The 15049-nt window shown below is 60.3% G+C and overlaps 2 protein-coding genes across 3 annotated transcripts; one reads left to right on the top strand and one right to left on the bottom strand.

Moving 5' to 3' along the window:
- The first annotated feature begins 612 nt into the window (after positions 1-612).
- Positions 613-4199, top strand: Muc1 (mucin 1, cell surface associated). Of its 2 annotated transcripts, XR_784229.2 has the most exons (8): positions 614-774; positions 1302-2137; positions 2229-2281; positions 2404-2537; positions 2660-2778; positions 2865-3014; positions 3245-3324; positions 3834-3881. XR_784229.2 is itself a non-coding variant. In XM_010643877.3 (7 exons), the coding sequence occupies exons 1-7, from the start codon at positions 717-719 to the stop codon at positions 3906-3908; spliced, it is 1425 nt and encodes a 474-aa protein (XP_010642179.1). In that variant the 5' UTR covers positions 613-716; the 3' UTR covers positions 3909-4199. The 2 variants fall into 2 exon arrangements, 1 of the variants encoding a protein (XP_010642179.1); XM_010643877.3 differs by lacking the exon at positions 3245-3324 and having other exon boundaries at positions 613-774; positions 3834-4199.
- Positions 4200-4991: 792 nt separating this feature from the next.
- On the bottom strand, positions 4992-15014 carry Trim46 (tripartite motif containing 46). The gene is given in 11 exon segments (XM_010643878.1): positions 4992-6080; positions 7031-7328; positions 8621-8923; positions 9831-9952; positions 10218-10471; positions 11859-11954; positions 12066-12209; positions 13031-13374; positions 13610-13640; positions 13642-13899; positions 14501-15014. Coding segments are annotated over 11 exon segments (2268 nt in total). The 5' UTR covers positions 14525-15014; the 3' UTR covers positions 4992-5686.
- Positions 15015-15049: the final 35 nt, after the last annotated feature.

The following is a 15049-nucleotide window of genomic DNA, read 5'->3' on the forward strand; positions in this document are numbered from 1 at the left end:
GAAGGGCCTCAGGGCTTGCTGGGCCAGGTCTCGTCCTCCTCTAGGTGGAAGTTTCCCTCCACCCGCTTCTCGAGCGAAAGCCAAGAAAGGCGCCTAGGTTGCCGGAAAGTCCGGCCGGGGCGGGGACTGCGGGTTTCAGGGTAGAGCTGCGGTGGAAGGGGCGGGGAGCGGTTACAAGGTGGGGCGATTCGGGGAAGTGGGGGAGGAAGTCAGGGTCTGCACCGCGCGCTCACGCACTCGCTGCCGAGCCCTCTTACTCCGTCGCAGCCCGGGGGCGGGGCTCAGAGGACCCAGGAGAGCAGGAGTAGGGGTGCAGTGCATCTAGGGTGGGCTCCCTGCGCAGCCCGCTCTCTCTGCTCTGTCTTCACCTTAGCTGTTGTTCTGGGGCCAAAACTAGGGCAGGGGCCGCAGCCTCAGACTCACTTACCCCTTCTGGGGTCAGGGAGTGGTTGATGAAAGGAGGCCAGTTGGAGAGCAAACAGGTTGTCAGAAGATTGACTTGGAGCCCACATACCCTACCCAGGAATGGCTGGGGAGGAGGAGGAAAAAGGACGTAGAGGAGGGGGAGGGGGCGGGTGTTGTCACCTGTCACCTGCTCCGGCTGTGCCTAGGGCAGGAGGGGGACCGGTATAAAGCAGCAGGCACCAGCGCTGCTCTACCTCACACGCAGCGCCGGCGCAGTCTGCTCTGCCCCCTCCGGCCAGTTCACCAGCGCTATGACACCGGGGACACAGGCCCCCTTTTTCTTGCTGCTTCTACTGCTGGTGCTTACAGGTGAGGGGCACAAGGTGGGGAGGGGTTCTTCCTGGCCTTTCTTTGGATTTTGCTTCCTGGCAAACGGCGCCTCCAGAAAGTTGTAAACAGTGGTGGCCTAGACTGTGCCTGCATGGAGAGAGGGTGAGGACAGGCAGAGAAGGGGTGGCCCCCAGGAGAATGGCAGGGGAGGCAAATGTTCCCCCAAAGAAGCCTAGCGGAGGGACCCGGGTGAGGTAACTGCTGGGGCAGAGGCAGAGTGAAGAGAGAAGGTGGCTGTGGAAGGGAAGGAAGAGGGCTGCTCTGCTGCCCACTCCCCAGGCTTCCTATATTACTTTTCTGGTTGCCAGAGGTGACATTTTCTCCTGGTTCTGAGTTGCCCTCCAACCCAATGGCTCTTCCAACTTCTGGCCCTAGTCGGAGGAGAAAAACAGAAACTTGCCTATCCAAAGCAGCCCAGTGCCCAGCCCCTGAGAGCAGCGCTGTGAGCATGACTAGCAGTTCATTCCCCACCCTCAGTCCTGGTTAAGGCTCTGCTGCCCTTACAGGCCAGAAGAATGGCGTCACCTTATCTCAGAGCAGCCTCACCACACCAGCCTCAGCTGCCACCACAGGCTACAGTGTCACCTTCACTACAGCCACTGGGGCTGCTACCACCTTTACAGTCCACACCGGCACCTCAGCCCCAGCTACCAGCTCTGCGTCAGGGTTAGACACCACTAAGGTCCGCCACAGCCTCTCAGCCCCAGCCACCAGCTCTACAGAAGCGGCCACCTCTACTGTCCACACCGGCACCTCAGCCCCGGCCACCACCAGCTCTACAGAAGCGGCCACCTCTACTGTCCACACCGGCACCTCAGTCCCGGCCACCAGTTCTGCAGAAGTGGCCACGTCTACAGTCCACGAGAGGACTTCAGCGCCAGTCACCAGCTCTGCGTCAGGCACGGGCACCCCTACAGTCCACAGTAGCTCCACAGCACTGGCCACCACCAGCTCTATATCTGCCTCAGCCACTACCTCAGTCCACGAGGGGACCTCAGCCCCAGCCACCAACTCTGCCTCAGGCCTAGCCACCACTCCAGCTCACAGTGGCTCCTCTGCTGTGGCCACCACAACCCCAGTCAGCAAGGAGTCTCAGTCCTCATTGCCCAGCTACCAGTCTCCTACTTCCACCCCGCTTGCCGGCCCCGGCAGCGGGACGACCACTGGTAGCACTGACCATGACACGGCGCCTCCCTCTCCTCCCTCCAGTCCTCCTCAGCTGTCTGGTATGGTCTCTCTCTTCACGCTGTCTTTTGAGATTTTGAACCTTCAGTTTAATTCTTCTCTGGAAGATCCCAGCACCCACTACTATCAAGGGCTGGAGAAGAACATTTCTGCGCTGGTGGGTATCTGCCTTTGCTGTGCTCTAAAGCAGCCTTCACGACTGCTTCAATCCTTTGCGCCAAAGCTGAGTCCTTTCCCTCTCACCCCAGTTTTTGCAGATCTATGGACAGGATTTTCTGGGCCTCTTGAGTATCAAGTTTAGGTATGGCTTGGGTAGGACTGTGGGTGCTGTCCCGGTGGTGGGGAGGGAGAGTGCGTCCATGGCTGGGGAGAGGTTGCGGCAGAGGCTGGCACCTGTCCTGAGTGGCTGTTCCCTGTGACCAGGCCAGGGTCTGTGGCGGTGGAGTCAGTGCTGCTGTTCCGGAAGGGCACTGCCAGTGACCAGAGCGTGAGCTCACAACTCATGGGGAGTATAGCGGAAGCCAAAAGATACTATCTGGACATTTCACAAGTCAGGGGTGAGCTCTGTCCCTGGCTGCAGCCCAGCACCAGGCAGCACCCCTTTCCTCCGGCGCCGGTTCCCCTCTTTGCGTTGGTGTTAGTGGGGGGCGATGGCCCTGACCACTGCTTTTCCTTTTAGTGAGTGAGGTGCAGGTTCCTTCTTCCACTGCCCAGTCCGGGGTGCCAGGCTGGGGCATCGCCCTGCTGGTGCTGGTCTGCGTTCTGGTCCTGCTGGCCATGATCTACTACGTCACCCTGGTAAGTGCTCAGGTCCAGGCCTTCACCCGAGTCCTTGGGGGCCAGGAGGCCAGGACCCCGACCACTGTAACCTCGTGTACTCCTAGGCTGTGTTTCAGTGCCGCCGGAAGAGCTATGGGCACCTGGACATCTTTCCGACCCGGGACACCTACCACCCCATGAGCGAATACCCCACCTACCACACACATGGGCGCTACGTGCCCCCCGGCAGCACCAGACGCAGCCCATATGAGGAGGTGAGGCTGGGCCCACGGTAGAGGCTCTGGTCAGGCAGGTGGTGTGGGGAGGGGCACTTGGGAGCCAAGGAGCTTGGAGGGGTGAGCTGTGGAGCGCTGGGCCGGGATGGAGGTGGAGGAAGGGGTTCTGGCCAGGCGGTGAGGGGGATGGCGGACGGACCAGGACTCACAGCCAACACTCAGCACTAGTGTTGTCACACCAGGCAGCCTGGGCCCCTCCGATTTTACAGGGCGGTGCTCAGTAGGATGCCCTGAGGAGAAACGGGTGGGGCGCTGTGCCCGGGAGCCCTTTCCACAGGAGTCTCAAGGGGTGAGTGCAGGCAGGGAAACTGGGGGCTTTCCCCAGGCAGAGGAAGTTGCTGAGCCAGGGAGCAAGGGGACCCCTCCCTCTTTCCTCTCCTGACCTCTGCAGGGCCTGGTAAATAATTACTGCAGCCACCTAGGACTTGAGAGCAGCCTGGGTGGGGGAGGAGAGAAATTTCCTTTTCTTGCCCCATTTTCCCCCTCCTGGGGATTGGCCTCTCCTTTACACCCACGCACACGCACACCCACACACACCCTGGACCAGAGGGGCAGGGAATGGAGGCAGAGAGGGGCAGAAGAGCAGGCAGGGGAGCTTGAGTGTCCCCAAGGGCAAAAGAGGAGGGGAGCAGCTGTTTATAGTCACCTGGCTGCTGGTGGGGCCAGCAGGTGCTCTTTCCCAGTTAACCCCGTGAGAGCGGGCTGGGCCCCAGATCCCTCACCTTAGCCTGGGTAGCATCCAGGAACCCTGGAGGTGGTTTCTGCCCCATATCCCCAGTCCCTTTTCCCCCCACCCAGGTTTCTACAGGAAATGGCGGTGGCAGCCTCTCTTATACCAACCCGGCAGTGGCAGCCACTTCTGCCAACTTGTAGGAGCTGGTCACCTGCTTGGCGGTGGGCAGAAGTGCCAGTCTCAGGTCTTCACTGCCAGAGCCCCGTCCGCAGGTCTGGGCTGGTGATCTGGGAGCTCAGGTGGGCTGCTCACAGCTTTTCTCAGAGGCTCTGCCAAGCCTCCTGCCCACCTCATCCTGGTGAAGCCCAGCCCTGCCCTGGGGAAAATGCCTGGGGCAGCGGGGCAGCAGGAAGTTGGCCCTTCCGGGAGGACTGGTCCAAGGAGCCTGGAGTGTGGGAACCCAAACACGACCCAATAAAATGTGTCCCCTGTGCCCACTTGTGATCCTTCATCTGTGACCATGGCCAGAAGGGCGGTCAGAAAGCATGGCAGAGAGGCCTGGGAGGGGCGTTGGGAGAAGACACTGGAGGGACAAGGGCTGGAGGAGCTGTGTTTGAGAAGCAGACCACGTGGGGAGGTCGATGACCTGTGGAGGAAGTCGGGAGTCACTTCTTTCCCCGTTCCTGTGGCGTGAGAGGAAAGAAGCGAAACCCAGGCCAGCTCCCCTGTGGCATGACTGGCCCTTCTCCTGGGCCTGAGTTTCACTGCTGGCCTGTGCCCCCTCTCTCGCTGGCACTGTGCCACCATGCAGCTCTATTCTTAGCTGCCCGGGTGTGAAGTAAATCCTTGGGCAATGATAACAGCGGCAGAGTCAACACAGGTAGTGATAAGCAGGGGCTGGAACATATCCGGGTGTTGGCACCAGGTCCTGTCCCCTCCCTGCCCCCTGGCGGCCCCACCTGCCTGCTGCCTCTGGGGTGGGCTCCCTGGCACCCTGGGAATGGGGAAGTGGTTCTGGTTCCTTGACCCCTTTGGGCCCGGGCACGGTGCCTGGCCCCCTCAATCACAATCCCCCAGGGCCTGGTACCAGCAGTGACTGCTGCGCCCCCTGGCGGCAAGAGGGTGCAAAGCCTAGGCTTGATTCGGGTGTGGCTGGAGTTGGGCACCCGGCTGGAGGAGTCCTCTTAGGCACCACATCCTCCTGGCACCCTGAAAGCCTCTGCTCCCCCGCCAGCACAGAAGTCTGGAGGAACAGTCAGTCACATTCAGGGAAGGCAAAAATGTGCCTGGCGTCACAGTTTATTGTTTATAAATCATGAAAAGTACAGCTGTTGCTCTGCACAGGCCTAGCAGTGCCCACCACAGGGAGGCAGCAGCGGCACCAGAGGCCTTGTCTGGCCCAACCCAGAGGGACACCCAGCCTCAGCTCGGTCCCGCAGGGAGACTTGGTACTTTGGCATGGGTGCAGGACAGGTAAAGCATGCAAGAGGAGGAGAGGAACATGGGGACATGCAGCTAGGGATGTGTGGACCCAAATAAATAAAGCAGGATGATCAGGTCCCTCCTCCCTCTCTGTGGAGGCCAAAGCCTATCGCCCCCAGGCTGCAGCTCAGTGCCGATGGGTCAGAGAGCTTGGCAAGGCAAAAGGCAGACTGAGGATCATGCCCAGTGTCGGAGGTGCCCTCCCTCCCAGTCAGCCTTGGGGCACAGGATGGGGTGGGAAGGGGGTCTCTCCATGATCTGGGTAAGATGCCAAGGGCAGGGCGTGGGGCAGAGGCCTGGCACATTCAGAAAGACGAGCAGAGGAGAGCCCCCGAGGGAACAGCAGAGGAAGCCCTGGGAAGGCACAGACAGAGGGTGCGGGGCAGGGCCACATGGAGGGAGGGGTGGGAGAAGCTGCTCAGGAGCAACCTGGTGCCAGGAGGCTTGGGGAGGCAGGGCCCAGCCAGCCCACGGCTGGACGAGGCATCTGACAGGATCAGTCCAATTTGGCGAAGCCCCCAATGGTAACTTTCCTCTCAGGCTTGGTGCCCACCGGCTCCTGGAGCTGCACTGCACCTCCCCCAATGAAGCAGAAGGCAGGGCACACAGGCCCCGAGCAGTCCAGGGGGCACTCCAGGAGCCCACGGAAGGACACGGCATCCAGGAAGGAAACCCGGCCCTGCTCATAGTCCAGGCAGATGCCCAGGCGGGGTGGCAGGGGCACTGTGCAGCTGGCCGCTGGGCCATCCCTCCCTGTCAGCCCAGCATTTGCGTTCGCTCCAGAGCCCAGCAGGATCTTGCCCATGCCGATGGTGAGGAAAGCGAAGGGTGGCGACGCCTCCACCGTGGCGTCCTCAGCACCGCTGTCGTGCCCACTGTCCGGGTCGTACCTGCAGGAGCGGTGGTGGGTAGATGTTGGGGAGGGGTAAGGAAGTGGGCAGTGGGGGCTGGGGGCTGAGAGGTTGGAGGGGTGGGTGTTAGGGAGCACGAAGCATCAGGAGAAGAGTGCTGAGGAGGCAGGTGTCAGTGCAGGGCTGGGCGTGGGCAGGGGCACAGGGCACCTCAAGGAAAGCTATTGGCAAAGGTGTAGGGTAGAGAAGGGAAGACACCACCAGCTCAGCGAGGTTACGTGGCACTGAGCAAGATCAAGAGAAATGCTCTTGGGAAACTCCAACCTGCTGAGGGCATGGTTTGGAGAGGCAGGGGATGCTGGAAGAATGGGGGTTCATGATTAAGATACAGGAGACGGGCGCAGGAAGGGATACCAGAGACAGACAGAGGCGGATTGATGTGGGGTGCTAGAGGGACACAGGATTGGGGACACAGGGCCTCAGAGGGAATTGGGGAGAAGGCGCTTGTTAGAGGTGCGGTGTTAGGGGTAGAGTGCTGGGGAGAAAGTGTTCACGGAGAGAGGCCCTTGTAGGAGGCTGTTAAGTAGGATGTTGGGTGAGGGGGGCTGCGATGTTTGAAGGAAGAATTCTAGGAAAAGAGGTGGGTGAAGGAGATCTTAGAAATTCTGTGGAGCAAGGAGGTTGGGAACAGGGTATGAGGGAGGAAGGGCAAGGGGCTTGGAAGGTGGTGCTCCGGCCCTGAGGGACAGACGAAGGAGGTGCGGCTTCCCCTTCTGCCATCCCTCTCCCCTCTCCCCTGGAAACCCACCCTCGAAGCCCCTTCTGCCAACACACAGACAGCTCTCCTGGCCCAGGTCTCCCTGCCTGGCTCGCTGCTTCTGCCTCTTCCTCCTTCCCACCCCTCCCCCACCCCACTGCAGCGAGTCTGTCCCCCATTCCTGCCCCACCCGCAGCACTGCCCAGCTCCCCACCCTCCCGGGGGCCCAGACCTGGGGCTGATCACATCCGGGGCACCCTGGAAGCTTTCCTGGAGCTTGCTCTCCAGCCCGACGCCCACCTTGACCAAGTAGGAGGCAGGGTCTACAGCGCAGGCCCAGTAGCTGCGGCCCTGGGTCACAGCCACATCACCCAGGACCACGTCCACGCTCAGGTGGCAGCCAGTCAGCAGCCGCTCAGCAGCCAGCAGCAAGGGCAGCCCGGGGACGCTCCGCACGGCTCGCTGGTCCTTGCTGATGGCCAGCCGCTCTCGGCTGGCACCCCAGCGGCCATCGAGGAAGAAGTGCAGGACTAGAAGGAGGAGGAGGAGGGTTGAGACAGAAGGACGGACTCTAGTGACAAACACTGGCACCAGGGACGGAGGTGAGCGTGCAGGTCGGTTACCAGGAACGGGCCAGGAGCCGCAGTGAGGGCACAGGCGTGGGGGCCGGGAACGTTTAGTGGGCAACACCACAGAAACCACAGACCATGGCTCCCGAGGCCCCACTGTACCTGGGGACACCTGCCACGGCCGGCCTGGCCCTGCATCCAACCCAACCCCTCCTGCCCTCAGCCTCAGGCTATGAACTATTTCCTACAGCCATTTTGCTTTTTTTTTTTCCTTCTTTACAGATTGAACCCAAGGCCTCACAGGTACTAGCCAAGCACATTACACTGACTTATATCCTGTCTTTTTATAATAATAATTACTATTTTTTTGTTTTTTGAGACAGGGTCTCACTGTGAGTTCAGACTGCTCCGGAACTCACTGTGTAGCCCAGGCTGGTCTTGAACTCCCAGCGATCCTCCTGCCTCAGCCTTCCTAGTGCTGGGATTACAGGCGTGCACCATCATGCCCAGCAATTATTATCATTATTGCTGTCATTGCTATTGTTACTATGTGGTGCTGGGGCCTTTTCTCTGAGCTACATCCCTAGACCTTTCTAAAACTTTTTCATTTTGAGACAGGGTCTTGGGAAGCCATTCAGTGGCTCAGGCTGGGCTTGCGGTCACCCTCCTCCTGCCTCAGCCCCCAGAATGCTTTGCATCACCGATGTGACCACCATGCTCAGCTTACTCTTTCTTTCTTTCTTTTTTTGGTGCTGGGGATCGAACTCAAGACCTTGCGCTTGTGAGGCAGGCAGTGGAACCGCTGAGCTATATCCCCGGCCCACTTACTCTTTCTGTATATGGAGACAGGCTCTTGCTGGGTTGGCCAGGCTGGCCTGGAACTTGCCACACTCCTGCCTCAGCCCCCTAAGTAGTTGAGATTACAGGTGTGCACCTCCCGCCCGGCTATTTGCTAACATCTCTTGAGCCCTTACTATGAGCTGGAAACCGCTGTCTTTGCACGTATTATCCCACAACAGTTTAACTCTCCTGGTAACCATATGACTATTATTAGAGGACTCTGAAGGTGTAAAATGTGGCCAGGGCAAGCAGCTGGCAGGGGGCAGAGCTGGGGCAGGGACCAGGGCTGTCCAGCTCCGGGCTGAGGGTGTGTGGCCCACAGCATGAACCCTCTCCAGGGCCCCCCTGGAGCCCGCTGAGCACCACGCCCAGCCCCCAGCCCCGTGCCCACCGCGCCCATGCCTGGGGCTCACCGGGTGCTGGGGGCGTGTGCAGGTGCACGTCCTCGCTGTACTCGCCGTAGCCCGCCTTGTTGCAGCCTCGGACACGCAGCACATACACAGAGCCTGTGTCGGGGTTCTCAAGAAGGGCGCTGGTGCCCCTTACCTCCTCCCGCCGCTGCCAGCGTGTGGGGCCCTGCTGGGCAGGCACATCTGTGCGCCGGAACTCAACGGTGTAGTGCCAGGCGGGTGGCGAGTGCGGGGGCAGCCGCCAGCACAGGAAGATCTGATCGTAGGCAAAGGTGCGCTGGGTGTCTATGACAGGAGCCTCGGGCACTGTGGGAAGAGAAGGGAGTCAGTCAGGGCCTGGCCACCGGCCTGGCATGGAGGGCAGGGCAGGCAGGAAAAGGGAAAGCAGCGGGAGCCGGGGGGTGAGTGTGGGTGAGGGAACTGGGCAAAGAACCCATCTGGGCCTTGGGCAAGGAGTGGGCAGGGCCCAGGGGACAAAGAGGTAGGATCGTGCTGGGCGGGGGTCATAGGGCTGCGCCCTCCCTGGTCCTGATCTGCTGTTGCCTGACTCTGCCCCTTTCTGAGCCTGCTTCCTCTTCGGTCACATGGGGTAGAAGAGCGGACAAGTTCTGGGGGTCCTTGCACCTCAGTCTAGGAGTTAGGAGGAGCCCTGGGTGAGGCAGGTAGAGGCCACTGGAACCCAGGCAAGAGGGCCCTGAGCAGGAAGGAAGGCATAGGGTCAGGGAGGAGGCACCAGGGACAGCAAGACAGAAACGGGTGGGGGACGGCAGAAGGAGAGCAAGCTCACTGGCAAGGCAGGCTGTGTAGGCCCAGGGGAACAGTGCAAGTCCAAGGGCAAGGGTCACAGGGACAAAATTCAGAGGGCCAGGCTTAGGTGAGCACCTGAAGAAGAGAGCCAGGGCCGTGGCAGGTGGAGGACTAAGAGAGGAGTGTGTGGGAGTGGGGTGGGGCCCGGCGGGGGGCAGGACCCCCGGGGCAGGGCCGCTGACTTGCCTGGGGTGCTCCGGAGCAGAGTCCGCGGTAGCCACAGCCTACAAACAAAGAGAGGGAGAAGCAGCGCTGAGCGCGGTAGGACGGTGTGGCAGGTGGGAGCAGTGGCTGGCCGGGCCAGGCAGGAGGCCGGAAGTCCCTGGTGGGCACTGCCCCCCGGGCCCGCTGCTGGGGAGGAAGGGAAGGAGGCTCTGCTTGGGCACGGGCCTGGCCATCTCCTCACCTCGCAGGAAGTTAAGCTCCGTCAGCAGCTTCAGCTCACGACTCACGTCCAGCTGGCAGTGACGGAAGGAGGAGCCGGCAGCCGGCCGGAAGGTCTGAAGGGCCTCAGTAGCTCGGGCGATCCTGTGACGGCGCAGGAAAGGGTCAGGGGCTGCTGTCTGGGCAGCCACCCTTCCCCTTTGCTCTGCCTTGCCTAGCCCTAGGGCCTGGGCCTTCGCTCTGGCTCGTTCTCGCCCCTGGAACAGTCAGCATCGGCCTGGCCTTATGGAAGCACCCAGCGCCCCTGCTCTCCACCTGGCAGCACCTTAGACGTTACCTTAGACATTGGCTACGCCCGCGACACCCATGCCTCCCAGGGGCCTGTGCCCCATGCCGTGCCCCTCAGTACCTGTTGTGCAGCTGCTTGGCTGCTTGCACAAAGCAAGGCTGGTCTGTTTCCTTAAGCACTTCCTGGGCATAGCCCACCAGACCCGAGCCATCCAGCAGGCTCCGGTGCTCCTGCAGCTGGGTGCTGAGTCGGGCCAGCCGCTCCTGCTGGCATTCTTCGATGGCCTGGAGCAGCGAGGCCCGCTTCTCTTCCAGCACAGCCCCGAGCCCCCGCACCAGCTGGGACACCTCCTCCTTGGCTTGCTGACCACTCACCTGCTCGGGAAAAACACCCAGAGGATGTGTGACTTACTCTCTTCCTCTTGGAGGGGCGCCTGTGCCAGCCGCCTGGGACACCACACCCCAGCCAGGACCAGAGGATGGGGAAATCCTACCACTCCTTTAGGGAGGGCCACAGCACTTAGCACTGCCAGATGGGCTCAGCTCCTGGCCAGCCACTTGTTCTAACCTTCCTGGGTGCTCATATCGTAACTGTAAGGAGAGAGGTCCCTTCCACTTGCCCCTTTTTGACTAGATCAAAGAGCCCAAATATACAGAAAAAAAGCATAAATGTTACATTTGATCTTAGCCGAAAGCATACATTTTAAAATTAATTTTATGTGTACATGGGGATATTTAAACGAGAGTGAAGTCCAAATAAATGTCCAAACAATGATGTTTTTGCTGGGTGTGGTGGCGCACATCTGTAATCCCAGCAGACCCTGTCTCAAAAAAAAAAAGAAAAAAATAAAACAAAGGATGGTGCTTTTAAACTTCCAAAACAAAGAATAATCCATTTGGTTTTTGCGGGAGGGGGCTGCTGGGGCTGAAACCCAGGGCTTTGCTCTGCTGTGCCACTGAGCTCCATGCCTGGCCCTAGAGCGAAGCCTCTGTGAAGGAAAGACAGGCAAGGGTATCTGGACTAGGGTTAGGAGTCCAGGGGTGTTGCTAAAAGACAAGTGGAAAATGAGGTCCTTCGTCTGTTTGTTCAAGTTCTGTGGCACCCTGATCACAGGGCCCAGGTATGTGAGGGATATCCCTCTAGGATCAAGTGGAAAGCTGGGTGTGGCGGTGCACGTCTGTAATCCCAGCACTCGGGAGGCTGAGGCAGGAGGATCAAGACCAGCCGGGGCTACACAGTGAGTTCCAGAGCAGTCTGAACTACATAGTGAGACCCTATCTCAAAAAACCAAAAAAAAATAAAAAAATAAAAAAGAACGTGGAAGACACAGGTCAAGACATCTTTTCTGAAGCTAAGGTACTTCCTGGGATTCCAACCTAAAACAACCGTCACACCAATTTGGGACATTTTGCCATGACTCCTTCATATTCCTCACCCAAATAAGAAGCCACCACTGCTCTAGCGTCCCCTTGGTCTGGCAGCCTTTTTGTTCACCCCCAAGCTGCCTAATCTAATCTGGCAGGAGAGGTCTGGGCTCTCACCTATGCTGGCTCCAGGGAGGAGCCCTAACCCTGAGAGGAGCTGAGCCCAAGGTCCCGAGCCTCTTCCCAGCTGGAGCTGTGCAGCCCAGGCACTGTGCTCCCGCTAACCCAGAGCCTCCAGCTCCACACGTGTGCACCCCTCATGGGCTTCCTGTCCACCAGGTCCCCTTCCTGCCCGCTCCCAGGCAGCCCCAGGGCCCACCTCCATGCCCTCCCTCACCTCTGTGTGCCGGACGGTCTCCTCCAGCTCACAGATCTGGGTCTGTACAGTGTCCTGGTTTCCCAGGATGTATGTCAAGCTCTTTGTCAGCTTGTCCTGATGGGAAGAGAGCAGTGGAGATCATGCTTGGCTCTACGGATGCCAAGAGTTCGGAGGAGTGTGAGGTGAGTGTGAGCTGGGGCTGGGGCTGAGCGAGAGGGTCCTCACCTTGAGTGCCTGGTACGCACTGAGCACTGGTGTGATCTTGTGCCCGCTGTGGGTGCGCCGCACCCGGCAGAGTTGGCATACCAGCCGTTGACACGTCTTGCAGTAATGAGTCACCTCTTCCTTGTGGTCTGGGCACATCAGGCCCTAGGGACACAAAGGACAGTGAGATAGCCAGCCAGGGAGCTGACCTACCGCAGGAGCAGTTTGATGTCCTCCCTCCAAGGGTCAGTGTCCAGTGCCAGAGCAGCAGGCGAGGCTCCACAGTGCCACCCAGTGGCACACACTGGCATCAAATCCCTCCCTATGGCCTCCAAGGCAATGCCACTTTCTCTAGCAGGGCTCCTCCTGCATCTACCTGGTCAGATGTGTGAGAATAACAATAATAATGAAGCCGGGTGTGGTGGCACATGCCTGTAATCCCAGCACTTTGGGAGGCTGAGGCAGGAGGATCGCTGTGAGTTCAAGACCAGCCTGGGCTACATAGTGAGTTCCAGGTCAGTCTCAACTACATAGTGAGACCCTGTCTCAAAAAACCGAAAACAAAACAAAACAATAATGATGATAATTAATCTAAGCTTCTGGTTCCTCATTCACCTTGTCTGTCTTGTTCTCTGTGGGCGCCCACCACCTAAAATAGCACTGTGCTCCTAGCTGCTCAGTCACTGTTCAGAGAGTAAGGTATGCGGACCTCGACCTCGGTAGTGCACAGATAAGGCTCTTCAGTGAACAAATGTCTTTCCTGATCCCATCAAGGTCCTGCAGTATGCAGATACTATTGTCTCCCTGAGCAGATGACAGGGAGGCTCAGAGAGCTCAGTGATTTCCCCGTGAGTTTGTTGCAGAGAACAGAGCCTGGCAGTGGCAACCTCCTGCTCACCTCCTTTGGGAAGCCCACAGGGCAGGTACCCCACACACCCAGCACCGTCATATCCCTCCCTCCCCAGGCCCTGCCAGAGCTGGCTCACCTTGGGGCGGAAGGAGAGGGTGGGCAGGGTGGGCTCATGCTGGGCCTTCTGGGTGCCCCAGGGGTGGAAGAGCTTGAAGCACTCATTGCAGAAGGTGGCACGGCACTCAGTGCAGCCCTTGGTGGCCTCTAGTGGCGGGGGCTTGCACAACTGGCACAGGATGGCGCCTCCCACGCTCACACTCTGGCGGTACCGCTCCACCACGCGCTCTAGGGTCAGGTTCCGGAAAAGCCCCGCCAGGCCCCTCTCCCCCAGCTCCACGTCACCCTGGCAGGCTGGGCAGGGGAACATGATCACCTGGGGGTGCAACGCACCTCGCTTCCGCCCAGGGTACGTCCCAAAGCCTGTGGATGGATCCGGGAGGTAGAGGAAATGGGTTATAGCTGGCTGGGGGTGGTGAAGTCTGTTCAACCGAAAAATTAGGTTTTTACTGGGCCAGAGCTCAGCCCTCATCACAGCCCAGATAAGCATTACCGCTTTTCCCAGAAAGACACACAGAGGTCCTGACCAGTGACAGGCCTTCTGGGCTCTGTGATGGGCAGCCCTGCATCCCCACCCAGCCACCAGCCCCAGCCCCACCTGACTTAAGCAGCCGGTCCAGGCGATCTGGCCTGGCGAGAGTTCTGCAGGCGATCTGGCTTGGCGAGAGTTCTGCGGGAGAGGCGGGGGCTGCGGGTGGAGGGGGTGGAGGCGGGAGAGGTGGGCTCGGAGCTGGGGTCCCCACCATGGCCTATGTAGCCCTGTTGGCCCAGCACTTCCCGGGCGCAGGCCTGGCACACATTGTGGGTACAGGGCAGCACCAATGGCTGCTTGTACATCTCTTGACACACTGGGCACAGCAGTTCCTTCTCCATGTTTTTCATGCTCGTCTGTGGAAGGACCAGGTGGCTGGATCAGAGCCTGGACACCTGGGCAATCTCAGCAGGCCCCTCGGCTGCCTAAGACCCAGGTGTCTCAGGAAGGGGCCAGCCAAGCTGCCGTGCCTTTTGCCAGATACTGGCTTGCCCTGGGTCACACACATTCCGCTCCAGGACCAAGGCCCAGCCGAGGAAGCCCCTCCTCCAAGCTCAGGCGCGGCAGCCCCTCACCTGTTACCCTGCCCCCTCCCCCCGGCCAACGCCCCAGTTCGGATCTCACCCTGCACTGGGAGCTCTGCAGGCTCCCTGCAAACCCGCCTCTCTCTGAGGCCCAGCGCCGCTGCTGGCTCTCCTGCCTCCGGCTCGCGGCTCAGGCCTGCGACAGCCCCAGCCTCCATCCTCCACTTGCCCATCCATCTCCTTCACTGCCCGGCTCCAGACCATTTCCTTTTGCCCCCTACCCTCCGGCCCTCCTGCCCCTTCAGCCAGCGCAACCCCTTCCCCAAGCTGGGGGGGGCAAGCGCCCCGCCTTCTAGTCCCCTCCCCACCGGAAGTAACCCTCCCCCTTTGGGTGGCCGGGGTCCTGAGGCTACGCCCCACCCCCACACCTCACCTTGGTCCCTCTCTTCGAAGCCATCCCGGTCAGGGGCGCAGCTGACACAAAGGAGGGAGGGACAGGGAGAGAGGGAGAAGGAAGCGGCGGGGGGGAGCAGGGTTGGCACCGCCCCTGGGAGAGCCGGGCCCGGGTTGCTATGACAACCGCTGGCTGGGAAGCAGCCCTGAGTGGGGGCGCTGGAGGTGGGGTCTTGGGGAGGGGTGCAAATTGGGAACTGCACCTGGGGAGGCTCCCCTATCGCCCCCCCCCGACCTGTTTCTCGGGACAGACCCACACTCACACGTGCCCTCCCCAGCAGAGCTCCCAGCTCACCGCTCGAAGCTTACACCGGGCCAGCGGGCTCGCTCCCTGCTGGCCTGGGGTCCCCTCTCGTCCCTGCACCCTGACCCTCCGGTTGCCTCTGCCATCACTTGCTACCACTAGTTTATGCCCAGCACTTTCCTCAGTCCTACCTGTCCGAGGTCCTGGGTCTGCCCGGACCCCCGCCCGTCCCCTCCCCGGACCCCACCTCAACTCACGCTGATGCGGACCAGGGCGTCCATGATG

The sequence above is a fragment of the Fukomys damarensis genome, unplaced genomic scaffold, assembly GCF_012274545.1.
Source record: "Fukomys damarensis isolate Sample0158 unplaced genomic scaffold, DMR_v1.0_HiC HiC_scaffold_33, whole genome shotgun sequence".
Taxonomy (NCBI): domain Eukaryota; kingdom Metazoa; phylum Chordata; class Mammalia; order Rodentia; family Bathyergidae; genus Fukomys; species Fukomys damarensis.